At 42.6% G+C, this 23412-nt stretch overlaps 1 protein-coding gene across 3 annotated transcripts in view; it reads left to right on the forward strand.

Annotated features, from left to right (window-relative positions):
• nbeaa (neurobeachin a) overlaps window positions 1–23412 on the forward strand; it is a gene marked incomplete at both ends in the record, with an annotated part of 89681 nt that overhangs the window by 44060 nt on the left and 22209 nt on the right. For all 3 annotated transcript variants that reach the window (XM_080040668.1, XM_080040670.1, XM_080040669.1), the window contains 23 exons: window positions 407–515; window positions 877–1029; window positions 2788–2956; window positions 7759–7838; window positions 8227–8289; window positions 8686–8783; window positions 9718–9810; window positions 11227–11335; window positions 11452–11533; window positions 11917–12040; window positions 12165–12357; window positions 12733–13431; window positions 15847–16296; window positions 17352–17569; window positions 17927–18080; window positions 18580–18603; window positions 19070–19153; window positions 19865–20045; window positions 20774–20898; window positions 21062–21130; window positions 21273–21441; window positions 22126–22496; window positions 23028–23164. In XM_080040668.1, coding sequence (XP_079896794.1) covers window positions 407–515; window positions 877–1029; window positions 2788–2956; window positions 7759–7838; window positions 8227–8289; window positions 8686–8783; window positions 9718–9810; window positions 11227–11335; window positions 11452–11533; window positions 11917–12040; window positions 12165–12357; window positions 12733–13431; window positions 15847–16296; window positions 17352–17569; window positions 17927–18080; window positions 18580–18603; window positions 19070–19153; window positions 19865–20045; window positions 20774–20898; window positions 21062–21130; window positions 21273–21441; window positions 22126–22496; window positions 23028–23164 — 3954 coding nt within the window. The remainder of the gene's footprint in view (window positions 1–406; window positions 516–876; window positions 1030–2787; window positions 2957–7758; window positions 7839–8226; window positions 8290–8685; window positions 8784–9717; window positions 9811–11226; window positions 11336–11451; window positions 11534–11916; window positions 12041–12164; window positions 12358–12732; window positions 13432–15846; window positions 16297–17351; window positions 17570–17926; window positions 18081–18579; window positions 18604–19069; window positions 19154–19864; window positions 20046–20773; window positions 20899–21061; window positions 21131–21272; window positions 21442–22125; window positions 22497–23027; window positions 23165–23412) is intronic.

Consider the following 23412-nt stretch of genomic DNA (forward strand, 5'->3'; position numbering starts at 1 on the left):
ATCATCCACCTGAGAGACCAACCTTAGACAATCCTGCTTCAGGCTAGAAATATGATTATAGAAAAATTGTACGCAAGTGTGAGAGGTAGAAGAGTTATGTGCTTTTCCCCTGGAGCGATGAACAGATAGTCTCTGTGTTACTCTCTTGCCTCTAAGATCTTCCTTATACCACTCCATCACTTGAGCCTTAATGCGGTTACATATCAGGCAGCATCTCCACATCGTGTTAGGCGTTGTCGCACCATTTGTCAAATTTCATCATGGAAGACAACGAAAAAAAGGAAAATATGCCAGCTTAATAAAAAGAAAGGAGGAAGAATTTGAATGTGTCAATGATTTTCCACGAAGAGTAAGTGAGAAGTGTTTGTGTGTGTGTGTGTGTTTGTGTACGGTGTGTGTGTTGCAGTGCTACCTTGCTGGCGTTCCTCGTGGAGCTGTTGAAGAGCTCGGTGGCCATGCAGGAGCAAATGCTGGGAGGGAAGGGCTTTCTGGTGATTGGATACCTGCTTGAGAAGGTCAGTGAAAAAGGCCTCCACAGAATAGAAGTTTGTTGTTGCCTGGATTTTTTTGATATGACCTCCATGACCTTTTTTTAGATAATGCAATTTTTTAGATAGATAGATAGATAGATAGATAGATAGATAGATAGATAGATAGATAGATAGATAGATAGATAGATAGATAGATAGATAGATAGATAGATAGATAGATAGATAGATAGATATAAGCTTAATCAGCCACTAAAATGTTTGATCAGGACCTGTTATCAACATACAGTACTTTATAAAGACACTGTTTTAGCTGTCATTTACCCCAAACAGTTGCCTGAACATTCAGTTAAATCAAAATGTATATATCTCCTTTTTAATTCTCCAGTCTTCACGAGTGCACATCACCCGGGCGGTACTCGAACAGTTCTTGTCGTTCGCCAAATACCTGGACGGTCTACCTCACGGAGCGCCACTCCTCAAACAGCTCTGTGACCATGTCCTCTTCAACGCTGCCATCTGGATACACACCCCTGCCAAGGTCTGTTGATCTGCCTGGATATATACCGAAAATGTGTGTTTATGTGTTTTCATGCTGCAAAAAAAAAAGGTTTCAGAATGGTCTTGGCAGAAAAAGAATGGGAGTCAAACAAAACAAGAGAGGCCATATTTTCTGCATAGGTTGCCCAGAAGTTTTTTTCTTGTTGAGACAAGCAGGCAACATAAAACCAAGAGGAAGGGGTCGGACTTCTCAGTGGCTATTGCCCATTACAAAAATATAACACATGGGGGGGGTGGAGCCAGCACGTCATGTAGGGAAAAAGGATAGAACATGCAAGCGAAGAAAACAAAAGAGTGACATTTTGAAAAGACCCCAGGATAGAAAAAAGAGATGTGTTGTTCCTCTTTTCCTTAACTAGAGACTTATTTCCAGAATTGCCTGACTCCCTTTCTTCTTCCCTTTTGACCCTGAGCTGTGATTGCCTCGTGGGTTCAGCAGCAGCACTGCTTAGGGGAGCACAGCTTAAAACATATGTACCTGAGTTGACGTGTCCCAGCGACAACACTTCACATTGTCTCTAGATTATATCATTGCTTATCAGGTCTTTACCTTTTTAATTGAGTGTCAATGCAGAGAAAAATGACAATGAATCGCCTGTAAACCTCAACCCAATTCAGCAGGGACGTAATGAGAACAAGACTAGCATACTACAGTAAATGTACGAAGCAGCAGCAACTCATACACAAAAAAATCCTTTAATCCTTTTATCTTACTTCTACTTTACAGTTTAGTCTCCCACTGAGCTTTATTATTTTCCACTTTCTCATTTGTATTCCTATCGTCATTATTGGCAAGAATAGCCTCGGTCATATTAAGAACTTAATGAAACACTTAAAAGAAATCCCCACCTGAACCTCCCATCTCTCATAATGTCTCCCTTTACTGCTGAAAAGTAAGTCTAAAAGCCGGTTTTCTTTACCTGCCCCATCTCGGTGGTGAAGGTAATCCCTTTCTGAGACGGAGGAATGCTCATTGAAAGGTATTGTCGCAGCAGTTTGTGCCAAACCTATCGTGCTAGGATCGAGGAATTTCCGGCTTTTCTGCAGCCGTACAGACTTGATGTGTAAATGCAAGGCCATTGGAGAGTGCCCTCTCCATTCTTAGAGCAGCTGTGATGCGATGAGGTGCGGTCAGGCAAACCGCTAATTTCTATCGGCTTAAACAGAGCATCCTCGTTAAGACCGCCGGTCACTGTAACGAGCTTGGAGATTTGCGAGAGTGCAGCAGCAGCTTCACTGTGTGTTCTATTGGAGAGAAGATAGGTTAGTAGGAATATTGAGAAAGAGGTGGGGAAAAGGGAAGGGCTGAAGGCAGGCAAGGGGGGATAGAAGTAAAAGAGCAATTAGAAAGCTCCTTCCTTAAATGTCAATGCTGCGTGAGGAGCTGCTTGAATGCTTGACGGCTTCAGGCAAACATCAAATATAACACAACATAGGAAAACAATGTTAGCTGGAGGGACGTTTTCCTCTCATTCCCCCTGCGGCTGTCCTTTCACAATACAGTTGTCTTTGGTTTAAACAGCAGAAACACAGGAAGGATGTGTACCTTCTCAGCATGTGTCATGTCTGACATTTGTGTACCTGTATACTGTATAAACGTGTGTGTGTGTGTGTGTGTGTGTGTGTGTGTGTGTGTGTGTGTGTGTGTGTGTGTGTGTGTGTGTGTGTGTGTGTGTGTGTGTGTGTGTGTGTGTGTGTGTGTGTGTGTGTGTGTGTGTGTGTGTGTGTGTCTATACAGGTCCAGCTATCCCTCTACACATACCTGTCATCAGAGTTCATCGGTACTGCCACCATCTACACCACTATTCGCCGCGTGGGCACTGTGCTGCAGCTGATGCACACGCTAAAGTATTACTACTGGGCCATCAACCCGCTGGAGTGCAGTGGCATCAATCCCAAAGGTCTTGGTAGGTCCTCACATGCACACACACACACACACACACCATTTGCACACAAAGGCACGCTCACCAACAAAGAACAATGGCACTCCCTCTGACACTCCTAATGTTCACTAGAGATTTAAATCTATTATATTAGTTTATATAACTATATAATCTATGACTTTTTGGTCTCTCTGTTGCTCTCTCAAGTTCTCATTTCTCTCCCACTTTGTACAATCTATCCCCTCCCCTTTTTAATGACTTTTTTTATGTCTTTTGTCGGCCTAAAAGAGGAAGCGTTTCTGGAGAATGCTTGTTGGCTAAATCACTTTTTTGTCAATCAGTGAATACCTCCTTACGATGCATTACTTGTCAGTACTGTGTGCACTGAAAAATTGATAACAACATGCCCGTTTACAGACCCTAGGCTGTGTATTAACACTGGATTTATTTTCAGAGTTTATGTGCAGGCAGTGGATCGTTACAGATAAACACTGAATTTGACAACAAAAAAAAAAGAAGAAAACAAGCATTCTACAGAATCACTGACTCTACCTTTAAATTGTACTATACACCTTGTTATGAAAAATTGGCTTTTTAAGGCATCCTCTCTTTAACTTTTTTCCCATTCTTCAAGTGTCTATTTCTGGCACCATTTTCTATGTGTGTACAACTGAGTGACACACAATACATTTTAAAGTGTGTGCCGACGTCATTGTAAAAGAGGGTCACCCTCAATTGATCTTTCGAGGTTAAATAAAGGAAAATTAAAATGAAAATTTTGCCTCTCTCCACGACGGCCGGATTTTCACCCTGCCTTTCAGTGTATGTGTGCAGAACAGCAATAAAAACATTTTTCCTGACATATTATTAAAAGGTGTTCTTCTTAGAGCACAACCCCCCCCCCCCCCTTCCTTGAGCTTATTCCAATTCAATAAAGGATTTCATTAAATTAGCAGCTCTCTGGTGTCTCTCCATTACTGCAATGTACAGCTTCAATTGATCTTTATAAAGCTAAAGCATTACTAGATAAAAGCTTCTATTGATTAATGCAGAGCGAGCATAGGCAGTTTTTGTATTTTTAAATACGACTTCTCTTGGCCACAGTCACACTATGGCGCCATAGTATTAAAGCGGCCAAAGACAAGAGAATCTCAACTCAGCGCAAGCCAAATACCAGCAATATCTTTCTACTAAATCTACATTATGTCTGGATTTACACAATACTCACCACTTAAAGCACAATATCTATGCACTTGATAAAGATCTCTCACTTCACTTGACTGCTTTGGAGCTATGTTAGCTAAACAAGTACATTTCACACTTGTCATTAACATGTAGAGTAGTTAGTTTATAGCTACAGAATACATTTTGCTATAAAATAACCATACATCCATTCCTTAAAATCTGAAACAGTCACAATTACACACTAAAGAAGCAAAATATGATACTTTATCATAATACTGGTCCTTCCAAAAAGGTAGTACATGTAATTCATAGGGTGGATAGCTTTGTTTTGTTTTTATTATTTTGTGTGTTTTGAATTGAAGGAATATTTCCAACCACAAACCTTTTTATTAATCATTTCTGAGTGGATTTTTTTTATTCAGTCCTCATTCTACAGGTCCCCTCATTGCGCGATGAGCAGTGATTATTTTGTGAAATGATGAAGCACAAGAATGAGTTTTAGCTTCCAGCTGCAAACAACCCTTTGAAGTCCTTATGTCCATAATCCATGAGACTTGAATAGCTATCTGATTGTTTATAGGCTTTTGAATTGGCTATGGAAATTTGCAGCAACCCATTATGTAAGATCAGGTCAAATAAGTACAGCTTCTTCAAATTGCATAAAATATAGATGGCTATTTGAGCATTGTATCAACGTGTAGATAAAAAAGGGCATTTATGCTAAAGCACATAAATGCATTCAGTGAGGAGTGAGGAGTGAGGAGGTTACTCTCCATACCCTTGACAACATGTATTTGAGAGTGAATAAGACCATTGCAGAAAGAAGAGAATGTTTCTTTTGAAAAAATGGCAGTGTTTTTTGTCAAATAAATGCAACTACATTTTGAGCTTAAATGCGTGCACATCCCTTTATGCTTCCAGTGGATGTAGCGTCATCGGAAACAAAACTATAAAAGATTGGTCCATATTTTGCTAAAGAATCGGAATGATGATACTCCAAACACATCCCAGCGACACATCAGATTTGATATTATTATCACTGCCTTTTGTAAATCCACAGAGAATAGCGTTAACCAAGCCTTTGTAGCTGCACACCAGGGCCTCAGTAAAGTTCCTTTCACCTTTCACTTTAATCAACCACATCTTTTACCCCGGACCTTCCACTGACCATGAGTACTCATCCCTTGTTGCCCCGGCAACAGTCCGATTTTGATTGGCAGATCTAAGGGAGCCTTTTTGGAATTTCTAATCAAGGGTCTCTCTGGCTTCCTTTCTGTGTGGCGATATTGCTGGTTGACTTCTGGGATTTTCGCCTCACAAAGAACCATTGATAATGTTTGCAATTAGCCGTAGACATGTACTCTAATGGCTGTCCAAAGAGAAAGGATGTGCTGGTCGTAATTTTGAAGTCTATGTGTGCATTTGCCGATACTGTAAGAGTGTGATATGCATTTTGTGGAAATAATTTGCATTAGTAATGGACAGATATTTTGAACACTCAATGAGCTTTGTGGACAGAATTGTATTTAACCGTGCCTCAGAGTGAAGCAAAGGAGGTTGAATCCAAGCTGGAGATTTTTTTGTATAAGTCTATTTTTACCCTGCACCTGCTTTGAGTCTGGTTAGAAATGCATTGTTCCTTTTCTTTGCCTTGCGTTTTAACAAATTAATGAAACGGTTAGAAACTGCTGCCAGTAACACAAAAAGAGGTGTCAACAAAGTAAAACATAACGTTTGAGTATTATTAATTTATTTAATTTTTATTTTGACTAAAATTATCCTTCCTTCCTCAGTGACACCATTATTTTGATGTACTGTATGTGGTAATGTTATAACCTGTAATGTATTGTTCCATAAAGGAATTGGACTGGTGTTAAAAGGGATGGTGAATACCTTCCCTGTCCATTTAAGAAGGGGTGGGGTAGATCAAACAAATACTTGTTTTTATTTAACAAACTGCAGAAATTCACAAAAATGTTAAACGTCAAAAGTCAACCCGTGGATGTAGTTTTTGCAAAGAGCCCAAAATGAGAGGGAACACTCAAAGTAAATTGATTAAAAAAAAAAGAAAAATATGTTAATTAAAACTGCCCCCTGACAAGCTGTACTTCAATTCTCTATAGACAAAATAGCCTTAAAAACGGAGGTTGCACCTGGTGCAGCCATGCCATCATTTGACACGGAGCTCATGATGGATGCAGAGTGTCACCGTGCCGCAGACATATACCAGCTTGACAGATAAGGATGATGGATCACAGGGGGATCACATGAGTGTCACGTTTCTGCTATTGTGATGAGCAGACAAACAGACTGAGACACGTACACACTAACATTATGATTCAAGAGCAACAGAGCATGACAAAGACGCTGCTGACAGAAGAGCCTCCTATCTCACACACCCTCAGTCTTTCATGTTTCTTTAGGCTCACATCCGCATGCCAAGCAGCCACGGGTCAGATATATCTATGTATGTCAGATATATAGCTTTAAATGTTCTGAGCGGACAAGGTGCTTGTCATTGAGCTGACAATAAACACTGTTTGCAGTTCTCTCCCCTTTTGAAAATCGCATTAAAATCAGGCTCTTTTCCGAACGCCCTGACACTGCATTATAAATAAGCCGGACATCATAAATGTTTATTGTGGCCTTATAAACTTTACAAACCTCTTTTGGGAATGTGGAATGCTGATGACCACAGGTAGCTTGTAAGGTTTTATTGTTGTAAATGACATCTGTAGAAGAGTGGTTGAGGATTGTGAATGAGTAGGAAAGTAGGGAGGAGAAGAAATCAGTGACTGCAGTGCCCTCAAGGATGATTTAAAGAAAAAAATGCCTTTCCTTTTAAAAGGGTGGGTCTAATATGTCTCTCACTTTGATCTAAATCTATTGATCTTTAAGAATACTTGGCATCATATTCCATTAGTGTGAGGTATTTGCCCGCCGGCGCATTCATTACGGCTCCCTTAGCTTCTACTGTCTCTGGCGTGCACTTTAAACACATCAAAATGGCTGAAATGCAATTACAACGATGAAAATTTTATGCCAACATCTGAGCTACCGGTTTGCTTTTTTTAGTCTATTTTAAATCTTCTACTGTGCCATACAGTTTTAGAGGTAAAAAAGGGCAGTTTTGAAGCATCAGTTGAAGTTGAAGCTAAGACACATTTTTAGAAAGAGTCAATAATGACCTTACAGTTAGCTTGATTATTTCTTTGTAGCACATCACAGCAGGCGACTGAGTGAGTGCAAGTAGATACGGTGGATTACACCACTTGTTTGGTTTGGATCATTTGGCCCATCAATCACATTTTTCTAAAATGCCATGTCTCCGCTGTAATCAGTTAGATTAGTGCAACTATAAAATATCCACACTGCCAAATTGCCTCCTGGGTTAATGGAAGTGATTTACAACTCACACTTGTATCATGGAGTGTTTGTGCGTGCTTGTGTGTGTGTGTGTGTGTATGTGTGTGTTTGTGTTAACATGTTTTTCTCTGCGCCCCGGGAAGCCTTACAAAACCTAATAAACAGTAGACTCACTCAGATTGAGCCTCAGACTTATTTAGCCGATCATTATCGTGCCCGTATAATGGATTTTTAACGGGAAACTGATTTCTTTTGTTTGTGTGCGTTTTGTTCAGATGGACCCCGGCCGTCCCAAAAGGAGATCATCTCGCTCAGAGCCTTCATGCTGCTCTTCCTCAAACAACTCATACTGAAGGTACAGAGCCAGAGCAACGGATTACTGTTATCTTCATCGCACAGTTTAACTTGAAAGAAATCTCTTTTCTTCCATTATGTCCTTTTGTTGTCGGTTTTCTTCCTCCTGTGTAGCGCTGGCTTAATCTAAAGCGTGTGTGTGTGCGTGTGTGGAGAATCGCATTATAGATTGGGCTGTAGGAATAAAACGCTCTAGCTTCATTGATTTTATCCTGCATTTATGTGTGTGTGTGGGTGTGTGTGAGAAAAAGAGAGAGAGAGTGCTGCTTGGTGCTGCTTCACGGTTAACATGCATCAGCAAAGACAACAGCATTGATCAGCTAACATGAGGTTAATAAGATGTGAAGAACAACTAAAGTGTTTTTTTCCTTTGGGTCTGTATTTCACAGGACCGGGGCGTGAAGGAGGACGAGCTGCAGAGCATTCTCAACTACCTACTGACCATGCACGAGGTATGCACGCTAAACTTCTGTGTGAAAATAATAAGACACTGTCAGAGAAGCAGAGGCCGGGACACACAGAGGGAGCCCTTGTGTGAAGCTGGTGGCAAAACGCGCATTAACAATTTGTGGGCCGGAGTTATGGTCCACTTAAGTATGTGAGTCAGCTTCGAAGCCATGACAGCATGAAACATGGCGCAACAATGGACAGAACATAATGTTCTTCCTCTGTGACAATTATAGCTATTCTTGCTCTGAAATACCACCTGCTCCTCCGCATAACCTTCCCTCCTCTTGTGTTCACCCCATGCAACTCTCTCTTTGTCCTGTTAACCCTCTATGTGTCCTCTATGTGTATATGTCCCTCCTTCATCACCTGTTCATTCAACTCCACTTTCTTTTCTCCAGGATGAGAATATCCACGATGTGCTCCAGCTGCTGGTGGCTCTCATGTCTGAGCACCCGGCCTCTATGATCCCTGCATTCGACCAGAGAAATGGAATCAGGTGAATTATACACCTACACCACCGCATGAAAAACCTGTTTCTGTATCAAATAGGATTCTATTAATTGTCTATTTGGTGCATTTGGTCTATAGTCTTGGTAAGACCTTTGCAGTTAAGGTATTAATATTATAAGTAGCCAAGAAATATACACAAAAAGCACACACCCAGTTTAATATTCCTTGCAATATATGTCAAAACATTTATTATTAAGTATTTATAAATAAAACAAGGTAAGTTGAGCTATAAAAAGCTTAAAATTAATTAATAAAAAAAAGGAATTCATAGAATTTAAATCTATTTACTAAGCAGTTGTTAGTATTTCACAACTTCATTGGTAAATAATTTAGAAGGATGGGGGTGTTTTGACTTATTTATTTCAGAATTTCCAAATTAAATCCTATTGTTATTCAACATTATCTGCCTTCAGCTGATGAGCAAAAACAAAAACAAAACTCTTCCCAAAGGGTTTTGTACAGCGACCAAAATGTAAACAATACTGTGTTGGTTAAGCCATGGTTGTTCATGTGTTTAGTTGGAGTCCTGATGTTCCATACAAAGGGTAGCTTCAACCGAGCAGCATGAGCTCTCAAAGACAGACCCCAGCTGTGCTGGGAAGTCCTCAAAAAGCACAACCACTCACGGATGTCTTTCTTGTTGCTATGGTAAATCTTCTGCTGCCGGAGAGCTAATGTCAGCAAACTGTGTTGCTTTTTCCCATTTTTATTTGTCATTTTAATGTCCTCTGAGTACACTTCTTTGAAAGAAATGCTTCATTCAGCACATGAGCTGCTAACTTTGAGGAGGTTTACTTCATTTTCTTTCTTTTTTTTAATTTTTTTAATTTCTTTTTTTACTTTGTCCTTTCCTCTAAGGTTTTATAATTCCTTCACTGACATGTAACCGGTGTGGCTGTGTGCTGTGTTTCATGTTACAGAGTGATCTGCAAGCTCCTGGCCTCTAAGAGTGAGAGCATCCGGGTCCAAGCCCTCAAAGTCCTGGGCTACTTCCTCAAGCACCTTGGACACAAGTCAGTAGCACTCTGTGCTTTTCTCTTTGCTCTATTCCTTTGTTAGGCATTAGGCGCTGAATAAATGGGGAATCACTGAAATAAAGGAGCACTTAAAGCACCAGTTAAAGCACAAATACTTCATCAGGGCGGTGAGGCTGTGCAGTTAGAAAACAACTAGAGCAGCCTCCAGTGAGCCTTTTAGAAGAACGCTTTGTTTGTGTGTGTACGCAAAGATAATGTCCTCATCATCACGTCCGGGCGGAATAATCATTTTGACAGTGCACACTGGTAGGGAGGTGGAACCTTGATGAGCTGCAATGAATGCTGGGGTATTTATTCGTCCCGTGTGACACACATAGCCTTCCGCTGCACGACATGGGAGCAGGCTGCCAATGGCACCTGAGCCCTGCACCTTTCGCCCCCCTACCTAGTAACATCTGCTCTCACTCAATACCCTGTCTCTTTAGGTTTACATGCCACTTTAACACTTATGGAAATGTAATCTTGATCCAGAGAGTGATTTAGTGATACAAGAAAAAACAGCTAACAATACAGCCAGAAATGTACACCTTTGAAGGGCATTTAAATATATTTTTTCATTTAAGTGTTTAAAAATATATAATTGAACATAACCTATTTTCATGTGATTTAACAATACTACAAAAAAATGTATTTGAATATTATTGTTTCTCTATATACATACACTATAGGCATGTTTGCGTACAGCCCCTTGTTCCCACATCAATCTATCAACTGAGGGAGATCTGATAGTTACTTTGACATTTAATTTTAAGGGTGAGCGGGTGCCTTTAGTTTCAGTCATGGTGTTGTCTTGTTGTGACAGACCGTAGATTCGTAGACACTGCATTTATTTCTGTTATTTGCCATTGTGCTCCGAGTTATATGCTCTGTTTGCTTTTCTCATTTAATTTGTTTCAAAGAGACAAGGGAGTTTCAACTACATGTCAAAAACCACTCTCGAGTTGTGTACAATTCAATGACAGAAGAACTTAAGAAAAAAATAATAATGGGAGCCTAATGGTTTGTTAGGAATATTTTATTATAACTATTTACTTTACTTGATAAAGGTTACTTTGTTTCAGGAACATGCAAAAGCATTATCCGTTTAATTCAATTAAAAACTGATACCATGGTTATTAGTCAGCGTTTATAATTGCAGCCACATGACCGTTGCCCCGGTGACTCATGGCAGTTTAACCATCCTGCCAATTTCTCTCCTTGGTATTCATCTCTCGTTCCTCTTTGGTCCCATCAAATCTGACAGGGCCACATGGTGCCACCTGCCAATAAAAGAAAGTCATCTGGCCAGTGACAATCAATGTCAGTTTCAATGTCATAAATTCTCTTATGAATGGTACACTGTGTGTGTGTGTGTGTGTGTGTGTGTGTGTGTGTGTGTGTGTTTCCTTGCAGAAGGAAGGTAGAGATCATGCACACACACAGTCTGTTCACACTGCTGGGGGAGAGGCTGATGATGCACACCAACACGGTCTCTGTCACCACCTACAACACTCTGTACGAGGTAGGTGACACCGCATGACTGTAGCAACCGTACGTGTTGCGACGCCTCTTTTCAGTTGTCAGAATTCTATCCATTGTGGTGGCATTTGACTGACAAGCTTTAAATCCATCTGTCAGATTCTGACAGAGCAGGTCTGCACCCAGGTGGTTCACAAACCCCACCCTGAGCCTGACTCCACTGTCAAGATCCAGAATCCCAGTAAGTGCAACCAAAACACATTGTAGCTTTCTGTTTCTGTGCCCTTGCTCTGCATTTACTGCAGTGTTGTTTAAAGGTGCTCCGAGGAACTTCCGGGTTGTGTTCATTCTTGAACCCCCTTTGGACGAAAGCCGTAGTGTTTTTACAACGCCAGCTGTTGTTGCTGCGTGAGCGTACCCATGACAAAGGCATTAAGAAAAACTATATAAAAATAGCGTTCCTTGCACTGATGGTCTCGTTTGCCGTTACATGTAATTTATGATCATCAGAGGAAAAAATATGACTGTTTCAGAAATATTCAAAAGTTCCTCGTAGCATCTTTTAATGTAAAATATTAGCTTCTCTTACTCTTTCATCTCCTTCTTTATTTGCCTCCCACACAGTGATTCTAAAGGTCGTGGCCACCCTGCTGAAGAGCTCCTCTCCCAGCACTGAGCTCATGGAAGTCAGAAGACTCTTTCTTTCCGACATGATCAAACTCTTCAGTAACAGCCGTGAAAACCGGCGGTGAGAAGCGGACAAAATGACCATACTTTGGCATTTATTCAACAACATGTCATTCTGCTTCAGAACAGTGTTTGTTATATTTTTTGGTAATAAGCTCATGCTGCCTGTTTGTGTTGTGTACCAGCTGCCTGCTACAGTGCTCCGTGTGGCAAGACTGGATGTTCTCCCTTGGATACATCAACCCAAAGAACCCAGAGGAGCAGAAAATAACAGAGATGGTGTACAACATCTTTAGGATCCTGCTCTACCATGCTATCAAATACGAATGGGGAGGGTGGAGGGTCTGGGTGGATACCCTGTCCATCGCACACTCCAAGGTGAAGAGTGGGATATGCATTTAAACACACTGTTACTTAATGACACTTTTCTGATGTACAGTATTTTGCATTAGTGGATATCATTTTCACTACCGATAACCTCTCTGTTCACTGTTCAGTGGTGGAAAATGTAACTCAGCCTTTTCCTCATGGCAGTACAAAAAGCCAGGAGACATTATGAATGACTAGTCTAATGGCCTCCGTTAGGCTATTGTCCCAGTTTTATCCATCCGGCCTTTAGGTACAGATGATGTATGACCCCCTTAAGGACGAGCCCTGATGGAGACTGCTATTGACGCAAAGGTTAACTGTTGTCAGTGCTTGTGTTCTGATCACAAAACTAATTATATCCCCCCCTCCAATGTCTTGTCACAGGTGACCTACGAAGCTCACAAAGAGTACTTGGCCAAGATGTACGAGGAGTACCAGCGTCAGGAGGAGGAAAACATGAAGAAGGGAAAGAAAGGCTGCGTGTCCACCATCTCAGGGCTGTCCGCTACGCCCGCCCCCGTCGTCGTCAATGGCAACCTGGAGATCGACGACAACTCCCAGACACAGACGCCAGAAAGCGAGGCGGAGTACAGCGAAGGGCCGGGCGGAGACTCGCGAAACCTCCTGGCTGAAGGCGCCGTGAAGCGACCCAACGGAGAAGCACTGACGCCTGGAGAACAGAGCGCCACGCCGGGGGTCAGGGTGGAGGTTCATGACCTGCTGGTAGACATTAAAGCTGAGAAGGTAGAGGCCACCGAGGTGAAGCTGGACGACTTGGACTTGTCTCCAGAGGGCCTTAGTGCAGGTGTGGGTGGTGGAGGCGGAGGTGGAGGGGTGGGAGGAGTTATAGAGAACGGCCCTCTGGTGGAGGTGGATTCTCTCCTGGACAGTGCCTACTGCGCCGTGGTTCAAAACCTCAACGGGAGCCTGGCGCCTAAAGATGACACAGGGGTCGGGATGGGGTCAGGCTTGGGGAGGCTCTCGGGAGTCAACCTGGAGGATGACGGCAACATGGGCCCACTCATCACCTTGGCCGACGAGAAGGACAGCGTACCAAGCAACAACGGGTTTCTCTTCAGCAAGGTAGAATGTTACATGAAAATATATTTTTTTTTCTGATCAATTGTTTTTATTGATTTCTTTTTTATGTCTGCGAGGGAGATCAGCAGTGTACATAAGGCACAGTATAGTATTGCATCAATGTCTCAAATATCTTGATTTCCAGGTCAGATACCTGTACCAGCCCGGGAATGTATGCAAGGGAATGGAAGGAGTGCTTCATTCATCAGTCAAAATTAGAAACAATAAAAATTAATAAAAAATAAATAAATTATGATCTGTTTGGTATATTCCAACAATTAAAGGTCACATATTATGCTAAATGCACTTTTTAAATGTGTTCTAACATATCCATGGGTCCACGGTGTGCCTAGAGACTGCCAAAATATAAAAAAAAATAACAATCTCTCCTTTTCTCACTCTCCCCCTTTCTGAAACCCCCACCCCTCCCCCCCAATATACTCGAGTCAGAATTCTCGCCGACTATTACGTCACAGTCGGCACAGCCACATCCCCATATTTTCTTTATATGTCCATGCTTCCCCCCACATTAGTAACCAGAAACGTCCACCGTATGATAACCCCACCCCCCCCATTTCTTATTGGTCCACGGTCCGATGGAAAATTTTCCGAGCGACAGCCATGTTGCTTTCCCCGCTAAGCGACAAGATGCCCATAGTACAGCCTGAATGTTACATACACCAACACAGAATGCTTTTGCTCATACTCCACTAATTTATCTTTACCACAGCAGTCTGACAAAGCCTCGTTTTTAGCAAGACAAAGCATAGGAAGGTAATAGAGTCGAAGTCTAGCTTTGAAGCAAATTTTTTCACTGATTTTCGTGATATTTTTAGCCGTTAGCTTCCGAGCTAGCTTCGGGAAAAGCATTGATATTTTGCCCATAACAAGCTCTTTATATTCTCCACAGCAGTCTGAAAATGCCTCGTTTTTAGCCAGACAAAGCATAGGAAGGTAATAGAGTTTAAGTCTAACTATGAAGCTCATTCTTTCACTGATTTTCGTGATATTTTTAGCCGTTAGCTTCCGTGCTAACGGCTAAAAGTACAGGCACTGTGAGTGGCGGAATTACGGGGCATGGGACCTCTCGGCTGAAAAAAAATTAATGGGAGTCTATGGAAAGTAATCTACTATTTTCTGGTCCCAGTCATTAAATGCCTTGGATTACATATATGTTTTGTATGGGTCTAAATGATAATTTTTCATGTGAAGAGTTTGACGGTATGTTGTATGATTATTCGTCTAACGGCTTTTGAAAAAATGTTACGAGAACAACTACAAGTCTTGTCGCCTCTGTGACGTCACCTCAACACATTCCCTCCACTTCTCGACTGACAGTGCTAATGCTAATGCAAATGGCTGGCGTGGACAACGCCAACAATCTCCCCACTCGAGAAATTGAAACTCTCCACATGTCCACTTGTGTAGTGGTTTTCGCCACGCTGAAGACTTTTGTCTTGTCATTGAAAGAAGGCGGTAAAGTGCATTAACGACACGGCCATGTTTCTGAGCTAAGCGGTGCGAGTGGTGGTGACGTATATCATAAGTGTCAAGAGCAGCGAAGAGCTGTAGTCCACAAAAGCGCTCTGCACAAAACCTGACCGTATCCAGCTTCTACTCGCTAAATTGTTCCATTCTTTGCACGAAAAAATACCATCTAAATCTATACAAAACATATGTGTAATCGAACGCATTTCATGACTGGGACCAGAAAATAATAAATTTCTTTCCATTGACTACCGTTGTAATTTTTCGAGCCGAGAGGTCCCATGTCCCGGAAGTAAGCCACTTCCGCTTAACAGCTCTATGGACCCGTCGCTTCCAGAGAGGGGCGGGGGCAGCTCAAAGATTGTATATTTACGAGGGGAGCTGCAGCTCGGTTTAAAAAATAGGCCATCGTGAGATTAGCTGAACATCAGGGTATATAGGCATACTACAATAAATGATCTGAACGTTTTTTTCAGCAAACAACTAAAGAAAAACGTATTAGGGACCTCTAAGACCATATAACATTGACAGAAAAGTGTATAATATGTGAGCTTTAAAGGTGCTACGAGGAGCTTTTAAGTATTTATAAAACTGTCTAATTTTCCCTCTGATTATCATAAATGACACGTAACAGCAAACAAGACTATCAATGCAAAGAATGCTATCTTTATATAGTTGTTCTTAATGCCTTTGTCATGGGTACGCTCACAGTTGGTGCAGTAAAAAAACTACCGCTTTTGTCCAAAGAGGGTGCAAGAATCAACACAAACTGAAAGTTCCTCGGTGCATCTTTTAAGGAAGATTTTTGTAACCCTATCTGTGGAGCTGCATCCTCCCCTGCAAGAAATATAATACCACCAACAACTCAACTTGTCGCTGCAGACTTTTCCCCCTAATCGTTCTTTTATTACCTTCATTTATCTCTTGCAGGTTGACGAGAAGCTGCTTCCAGCTCTGGCATCTACAGACCCTCTGGTACTGCCAAGTCCAAACGAGCAACCCACTCCATCCGGCCCGGGCCCAGCTCCCTCCTCCACCACCAGTGCCAGCGATGACCTCAGCCTGCTGGCCCACATGACCAGCTGCGGCTCGGACTTAACGCAGAGCCAAGCCCCTGGGGAGCTTCCAGAGGACGGGCCCTTCAAGATCCAGAGCCCCCTAGCTGACATCAGCTCCATCGCCGAGGCCGAGAGCCAAGCCCTCATCCAGGCCCAGCTCCAGGAAGCCTCCAGACAAGATTACCCCGAGGGAGAGGGCCCAGCCGGGGCAGAGGGAGTGAAGGCCGGGGGCGACACGGCCAGCACCACCTCGGATACAGAGAGGTCAGACGACGGCAAGGACAAGGATACAAAGAAGATCCAAACTACTACCACCACTCAGGTGTGTGTTCACAGTCTTCAGTCTTGACGATGACTGTCAAAGTGGAAAAAGACATGTGCACACACGTACACGGGTATTTTGGTAACTGTAGTTTTTTCTGTGCGATTTGGCCTTCCGTCCACATGCAAACATCGCACCCAGACACTAAAAAACTGAGCTTTTTGAAACCTCAGCCCAAGTGTAAAATTCAGTATTTTTGTATTCATGGGGACAGGGAGTCATGTTTTGGTGTGTGACATCACAGTATGCCCAGATATTTTGTTTTGAAATGTCAGATGTTGCAGTTTGTTTACGTTTCTGCAGTTATATGTAGCAATTGAGAAATAGCTAGCTTCATTGTCAGTCCATATGTATGACTCCCACTTTCTGCATGGCGCAATGGTCGCTAACTAAACTGTCTGGATCTCAGTAATCTGAGTACCCAGAAGCCCTCTCTTTGCAGCAATATGGCTGCTGCGAGAACGTCTGGACTTGAGGCCTGAAATCGGAGGTGCACCAATCAAAATGCAGTTATATTTTGACCTTTGACCGCAGAGGATCATTGGCAGTGCGCAGTTGTTGGGCTGGATAATCTCAACACATTCCCTTTCCAGCATCCACAAACCACCAAATACGCTTATTGGCGGTTTATATCCGCTGGCTCCGCCCAGCAGCACAGGTTTTGTCAGGCTTCACTCCAGACTAGGATCCCAGCACCAGCTTACATAAACTTGTGTTAGCTCTTCCCTGGTTCTCTCTCTCCTCTGACAATACATTTCATATAGGCTTTTAATTGGCCCAAAACATGGCTTTAGCGTCAGGGTTATAGTGCCACCTGTTGGTTTGGCATGCTCTTGGCGATGTCTAAGTTGGGTGTTTGCCTTCTCATGTGGATAGAAACATTTTACAAATCCGTGCTTGTCGGGACAGGAATACACTTGCAAAAGAAAGAGTAAAAAAAATCCATTAACAAAAATACATGTGGACATGGCCCAAGTCAATGAGTCATTAGAGATGTACTGAAAGTCCTCAGCTTCTAACCAAATATTTGTCCCCTCTCCCGCACCCTGCTGCAGGCCCTGCATGGTCGCACTGCGGCCCAACTGGAGAGGGACCTGCGTGTGGACCTGGGCTTCAGAGGCATGCCCATGACGGAGGAGCAGCGCCGGCAGTTCAGCCCCGGCCCGCGCACCACCATGTTTCGCATCCCCGAGTTCAAGTGGTCTCCAATGCACCAGAGGCTGCTCACCGACCTGCTGTTTGCCCTGGAGACTGACGTGCATGTGTGGAGGAGGTGAGTGTGTCTCTACATTAGGGTTAGCTGCTGGTTTCTTGTGTTTGCTCACAGTGTCTTGTGTCTATACCTTAAAGCCCATGTTAACCCAAATCCATAAAAATCCTTCTCGGCTATGTTATTTCGGGAGTTAGTTGCAAGATAGTAAGAATCTGAAAAGAGGCATATTTATCAATCAAAATTAAAGATATTGTTATTGAAGTTTGATAAACTTGACATACATTTGGTTTGGATGAGGCGGGTTATGCTCTTGATTGTTCTTACACAATAAGTAATTTGAACCAATTACGGCAGTTCTCTATAATAGCAATGACTGTTGCAATGGAGACAGTCCAACTCTTTATTTTTCCGTTTCAGCCACTCGACAAAGTCCGTGATGGATTTTGTGAACAGCAACGAGAACATCATCTTCGTCCACAACACCATCCACCTCATTTCTCAGATGGTGGACAACATCATCATCGCCTGCGGGGGCATCCTGCCTCTCCTGTCTGCTGCCACCTCCCCTTCTGTAAGTGGCTCTGTTGTGCCCCTCTGTGGTAGGGAGGAAAACTGCAGGTTAACACAGCCTCATCATAGGCCTTTATCTCAGGCCAACCACAGACTTTGGAGAAAAGGGCTTGATCTTGCCTGATTGAATAGTTTAAACAACTTGTTGCGTCTGTTGTATTTTGAACCTTTAAAATCACGATAGTAAAATAGGATTGTATACTTCCAAAAAGTTTTGGCCTTGATTTTAAAACATGGGTAAACTAATTAAACTTTAAGTAAGTCTTCTAGATTCCTCTCGTCTGTATATCTATCTTACATTTCCTAAGACAGTGTTTCAACCTTTATTTGATATTTCTTCTAATCCTTTTAATTAACAATCTATTTGCTTTGATAGTTTGCAAACTATTTACTTTTAATCATCTTTTCCTTTTTTTCCTTTTCCTCTCTGTGTTACATGTATTTCCGTGTATTTTCTTGTCTTTTTTGTCTCTGTGTTTTGTCTGTTTTTGCATGTGCAGAGTTCTAAGAGTAGTGCCAACACTGTAAGTTGCAGTTTCTTCTTCTACTTTCTATTCTACTAACATTTTTATTCTGGTTTATTTACCATTGTGATTGACACTAAAAACCTTGCCTGTCTGACATCCATAGTGTTTCTATTTGCTGTGCTCCTTTAGCTGTTTATCGATACACCCCTCTTGTACTGTTTGTATCTATTGTGGATATGCATTGATTTCTGTACCTCCAGTGTATGTAGTTCTTCAGGTTGTAATAACTAGAACTAGATACACTTTGTATAAAAATGAAAATCACATAATACATATATATCATTTTTCTTTGTTATTGAAAAATAAGATTGAAGTAACTGGAACAAGAGTCCGGTAGGTGGATCGATAATGAGGAAAAATTTAAGAGAGAAGATATATTTAAAGGGTAAAATAGGGAAGAAGCAGCAGAGTTTTCCTAAAAGGTCCATCTGCTGAGCATGTCTCATTTGTATCAACACCAAAGAAGGCAGGAGGATCCGGGCCCCAGAGGGGGTCAAAGGGAGAGGAGGTGACCCCTGTTCCTGGGGGAGGAGGCGCAGGGGGAGAGGTGCGTACATAAAGAGCCTCCCGCCATCACTAGGAGAGCTCAGAGCACCAACCAACCACCACCTCCCAAAGCCCCTTCTGTCCTCACTGTCTGTCGTTCCCTTTAATGTCCGTGCTCACTTGCTCATATGAGCCCCCAGATGCTTGCTCTTTGTCGACTCCCCTACAGCTGTGCACATATTGCTCGCTGAAGCAGAGACACAGCCAAATGTAAAACCCCTGCGATGCTGCCTTCAGATTTATTTTTAAGTGTAGATATATGCTGCACATTTGTTATCAGAATACCTAAGTTGGTGTGTGTGCAACATAAGGGGCAGGCTAGCTTCACCTGTCTCCACACTGCTACTATCACTGAATAACAGGCCACACTGCCACTGTCACGATCCCCCAATGTTACCATGACACCTGCTGTGTGTGTGTCATCTGGCTGTGTGTTGTGTGGTAGAACACCTCATGTTGCCAGATGTCATCATATAAGTATTTCACTGAACCAGCATGACACTCAAGGCTGCTTGTTTTCTTTTCTTTGGTACAACCAGCAATGTGGTCAAGCCCTCAGCTGCAGACATTTTCTAAAAGTTACTTATATATATTTCACCACCCTTTCAAAAACTCTGCCAAGGAGCATGCAGGTCGTTCTATGAACATAATAGAAGTGTTCCACTGCGTAACAGGCTGGCGTTGTCTATGTATTTTTTCCTCCTATCCCCAGACGGAGTTAGAAAACATTGAGGCGACGCAGGGCATGTCCTCGGAGACTGCGGTCACCTTCCTGTCTCGTCTCATGGCCATGGTTGACGTGCTGGTGTTTGCCAGCTCTCTCAACTTCAGCGAGATCGAAGCAGAGAAGAACATGTCATCAGGAGGGCTGATGAGACAGTGCCTCCGTTTGGGTTTGTGCTAAGTTTGATTGTATTCAGTCTTTAAAGGTGCACTATGTAACTTTGGGTGTGTCAGAGAGAGAAGTGTTCATTTCCCAAGAAATATTCTCACAAATGAATAAACAAACTTCACTCACAGGAAAATTGGATCCCTGGGACACTGTTTGAAGTTAGAAAGCTACCTAAAAAAAAGGTTCCTGTTTCACTGTCGTTGTTTACAGCAGCAGGGCCCATGGTTTTGTTTACAAACTATTTTAGTATTACATTTGGTTCCAGGTGCCTCGAAATAATTATGTGTTGATTTATGATGATAAATCAACACTTAAGAATTACACGTAAAGAAATGTGTTTTGTAAACTAACTGCATAATCAGCAAATGTAAACAAATGATCCTCCCTTGAAACTGCATAGTACAGCTTTAACCAAAATGTTAAAATCAATTTGTCTTCAAAGTTAGACTCTCACGCAGCTGCATGGCCATTAGGAGTAGAGTTCATCAGGATTTATATGTGAATTTTATTCTTTTGAATATTGGTTTTACTTATAGGATTATAGTAAAAAATAATTAACTGAAAGTAATGGTTAAAAGTGCTCATCACGGGTGTACGGAAAGCATTAACTTTGTCTGATTTAATACCTACCTCAGTTTTTTTGGTTTAGTTTTTTCTAAAAAAAGAAATGCAATGATATGTCTTATGGTCCCTCCGGTATATAATCCTTACCTCTCTTGTGTCCATCAGTATGCTGTGTGGCAGTGAGGAACTGTCTGGAGTGCAGGCAGAGGCAGAGAGATCGAAGCTGCAAGTCATCTCTAACCAGCAGCAAGTCACAGGACAGCCTCCACAGTGCCTCCAACACCAGCAAGGTATCACACACACACACACACACACACACACACACACACACACACACACACACACACACACACACACACACACACACACACACACGCACGTATACATCAAACAGTAGTAGAAAAATTCATGTCTATGTCACAACACATTTAACGTTCTCTCTTCCATATTCAGCAGGATCCAGACAGACTCCTGCAGGATGTAGACATCAATCGTCTTCGGGCTGTGGTTTTCAGAGATGTGGTAAGCGATTGTTTCTATGTATTTTTAGTGTGTACACTTTGTGTGTCTGTACAAGCGCAAAGAAAAAAACGTCTGTATATCTCTCTAGTGTTGATATTACTGAACACATTATTGTGTGTGTTTGTGTGTTATTTTGCTGTAGGATGACAGTAAACAGGCTCAGTTTCTGGCGCTGGCCGTCGTCTACTTCATCTCAGTTCTCATGGTCTCAAAGTACCGGGACATTTTGGAACCCCAGCGAGAGATTGGCAGGTCAACCAGCCTATCGGGGAGAAGCATTCGTCACGAGATCAACTCCCCAACCAGTACAGGTAAATCTGTTTTCTATCCCCTTTTCGCTGCAATTGACTCCATATTAAAGGGTATACAACAACAACAATACCTTTGTCAACAATGCGTGACAATTAGAGGAAGAAAGAGACGAGGCGGGAAAAAGGAGGGTATTACTTCACACTTGACAGACAAATAAAAGCTTACAAGCAAAAAGACAATGAAGGCTGAGAATATGTTAAAAATAGACAATCTGTCGTAGAACGGCTAGACAATTCGTGGTACAAAATATACATTACTTTGTGATGTTATATCCCTGTTTGTCCTCATTTAAGGAGATAGAGTGATATTTTTTTTTTTAAATATGTGTTAAATCACTCTATATTCATACAGCATACACTAAAACCGTATCCACAGTTCATAACACAGGTCTCCCAGTCATTCAGCTTTGCAGTAATTGCCAGATAAAATTTCAAGAATCCCGCTGGTTTTCTTGGAGACAGAGCAGTATAAAGAGGCGGGTCTCTGTGCCCGTGTACGATGGATGACTAGCTGCTCTCCATCGCGGCAATATCTGACAAAGACGGCTGCGTGTTCATCTTGTGATGACTTAGGGACGAGGGAGGGGACTGCTAACTGCAGTCACCGACAGGAAGTTAGTTAAAAGGACCTCCTTTAAATAACCCAAATTAATCCTTTATGTCTATTCCCCGATTCCTTTTCAGAGCACCCATCCACGGGCTTCTCCGACCGTGACAAGCAGACCCCCACCCCGGTGGATGACTCTCCCCGGGCCGGCCTCCCACACACGGACTCGGGCATCGGCGAGGAGGGTCACGTGGCTGGGTCTCTGAACGGCTCTGAGATGGGCATGGGGCTAGGGCTGGGCCTAGTGGGCAGAGAAACAGACAGAGACAGGGACAGGGACATGGGAGGGGTAGGCGGGGGAGGGGGCACCGATCTGCTGTGCAGTCTGTCGGATGTCAGGAGGTCACAGGAGAGCCTGCTGGACTCTCCGCACAACCCCAACTCCAGCCAAGCTCCGCCTTCCTCCATCTCCAGCATCAGCCAAACCAACAAAGGCATCAATGTCAAGGTGGGTCAGACCTGGCTGCTTGATGAGTAGATATAATGTGCTTTTAAAGGGGGAATCAGAGATCCTGGAGAAAATACTGTGTACGCGCTGGAAAACAAAATCCAGTGTTAATACACAGCCTAGGCTCTGTAAACGTGCTTGTTGCAAGCTACGGTTGGCCCGTTTACAGAGCCAAGGCTGTGTAGTAACACCAGATTTTCTTTTCAGCGCACATATCGTGTGAACAGATAGCAGGTTGTGTGGATTACGTGTCTATGTCTAAAATAGGATCAAAATCTTTGTCACATGCTGCGTCACAGAGGTTATGTAAGGAGGACTTACTGAAGCCTAGGAACATACTACAGAGAGAAAGAAAAGAAAAAAACTTTTTTGGTTTAGTTTTCTCTTTTTTCAAGTTGTAATAAAATGCAATAATAATGATTCATGAAGTTGAAAAACAGCCAAGAATATGTCAAGCCTTTAAACTCCTCACAACCCCCAGCAGCATGCGGGCAGTGTTAACCAGATGGGTTTGTTCTCTCTGAAACACAGGAGATCCTAAAGAGTTTGGTTGCTGCTCCAGTTGATGGTGGTGATTTGGGACAGGAGTCTGGGCCGACGCCCTATCACCCCGACCCCGCACTGAAGACGCACCCCATGCTGCCCATGCAGTTCCACTCCTTCGACAGGTAGGCCACATTTTACTCTTTGGCCTGCAAAGAAGCAAATAGAACAGACAGAGATATCACAGTCACAATCTAATACATCCATCAATGAAGCCCTCCTTTTTAAGCCAATACTGATCTTTGGTTGACGGTTGTTACGTTTCATGCTATTTTTCAAATGTCTGCAGTTTCAGTGTCGGTTTGAAAAAAGAATGAAGGAGACAGAAATCTGTTAATTGATTTGTTTTTAAAATGACACACTCTCTCTCTCT

Source organism: Ammodytes marinus, assembly GCF_949987685.1.
Source record: "Ammodytes marinus genome assembly, chromosome: 14".
Classification (NCBI taxonomy): domain Eukaryota; kingdom Metazoa; phylum Chordata; class Actinopteri; order Uranoscopiformes; family Ammodytidae; genus Ammodytes; species Ammodytes marinus.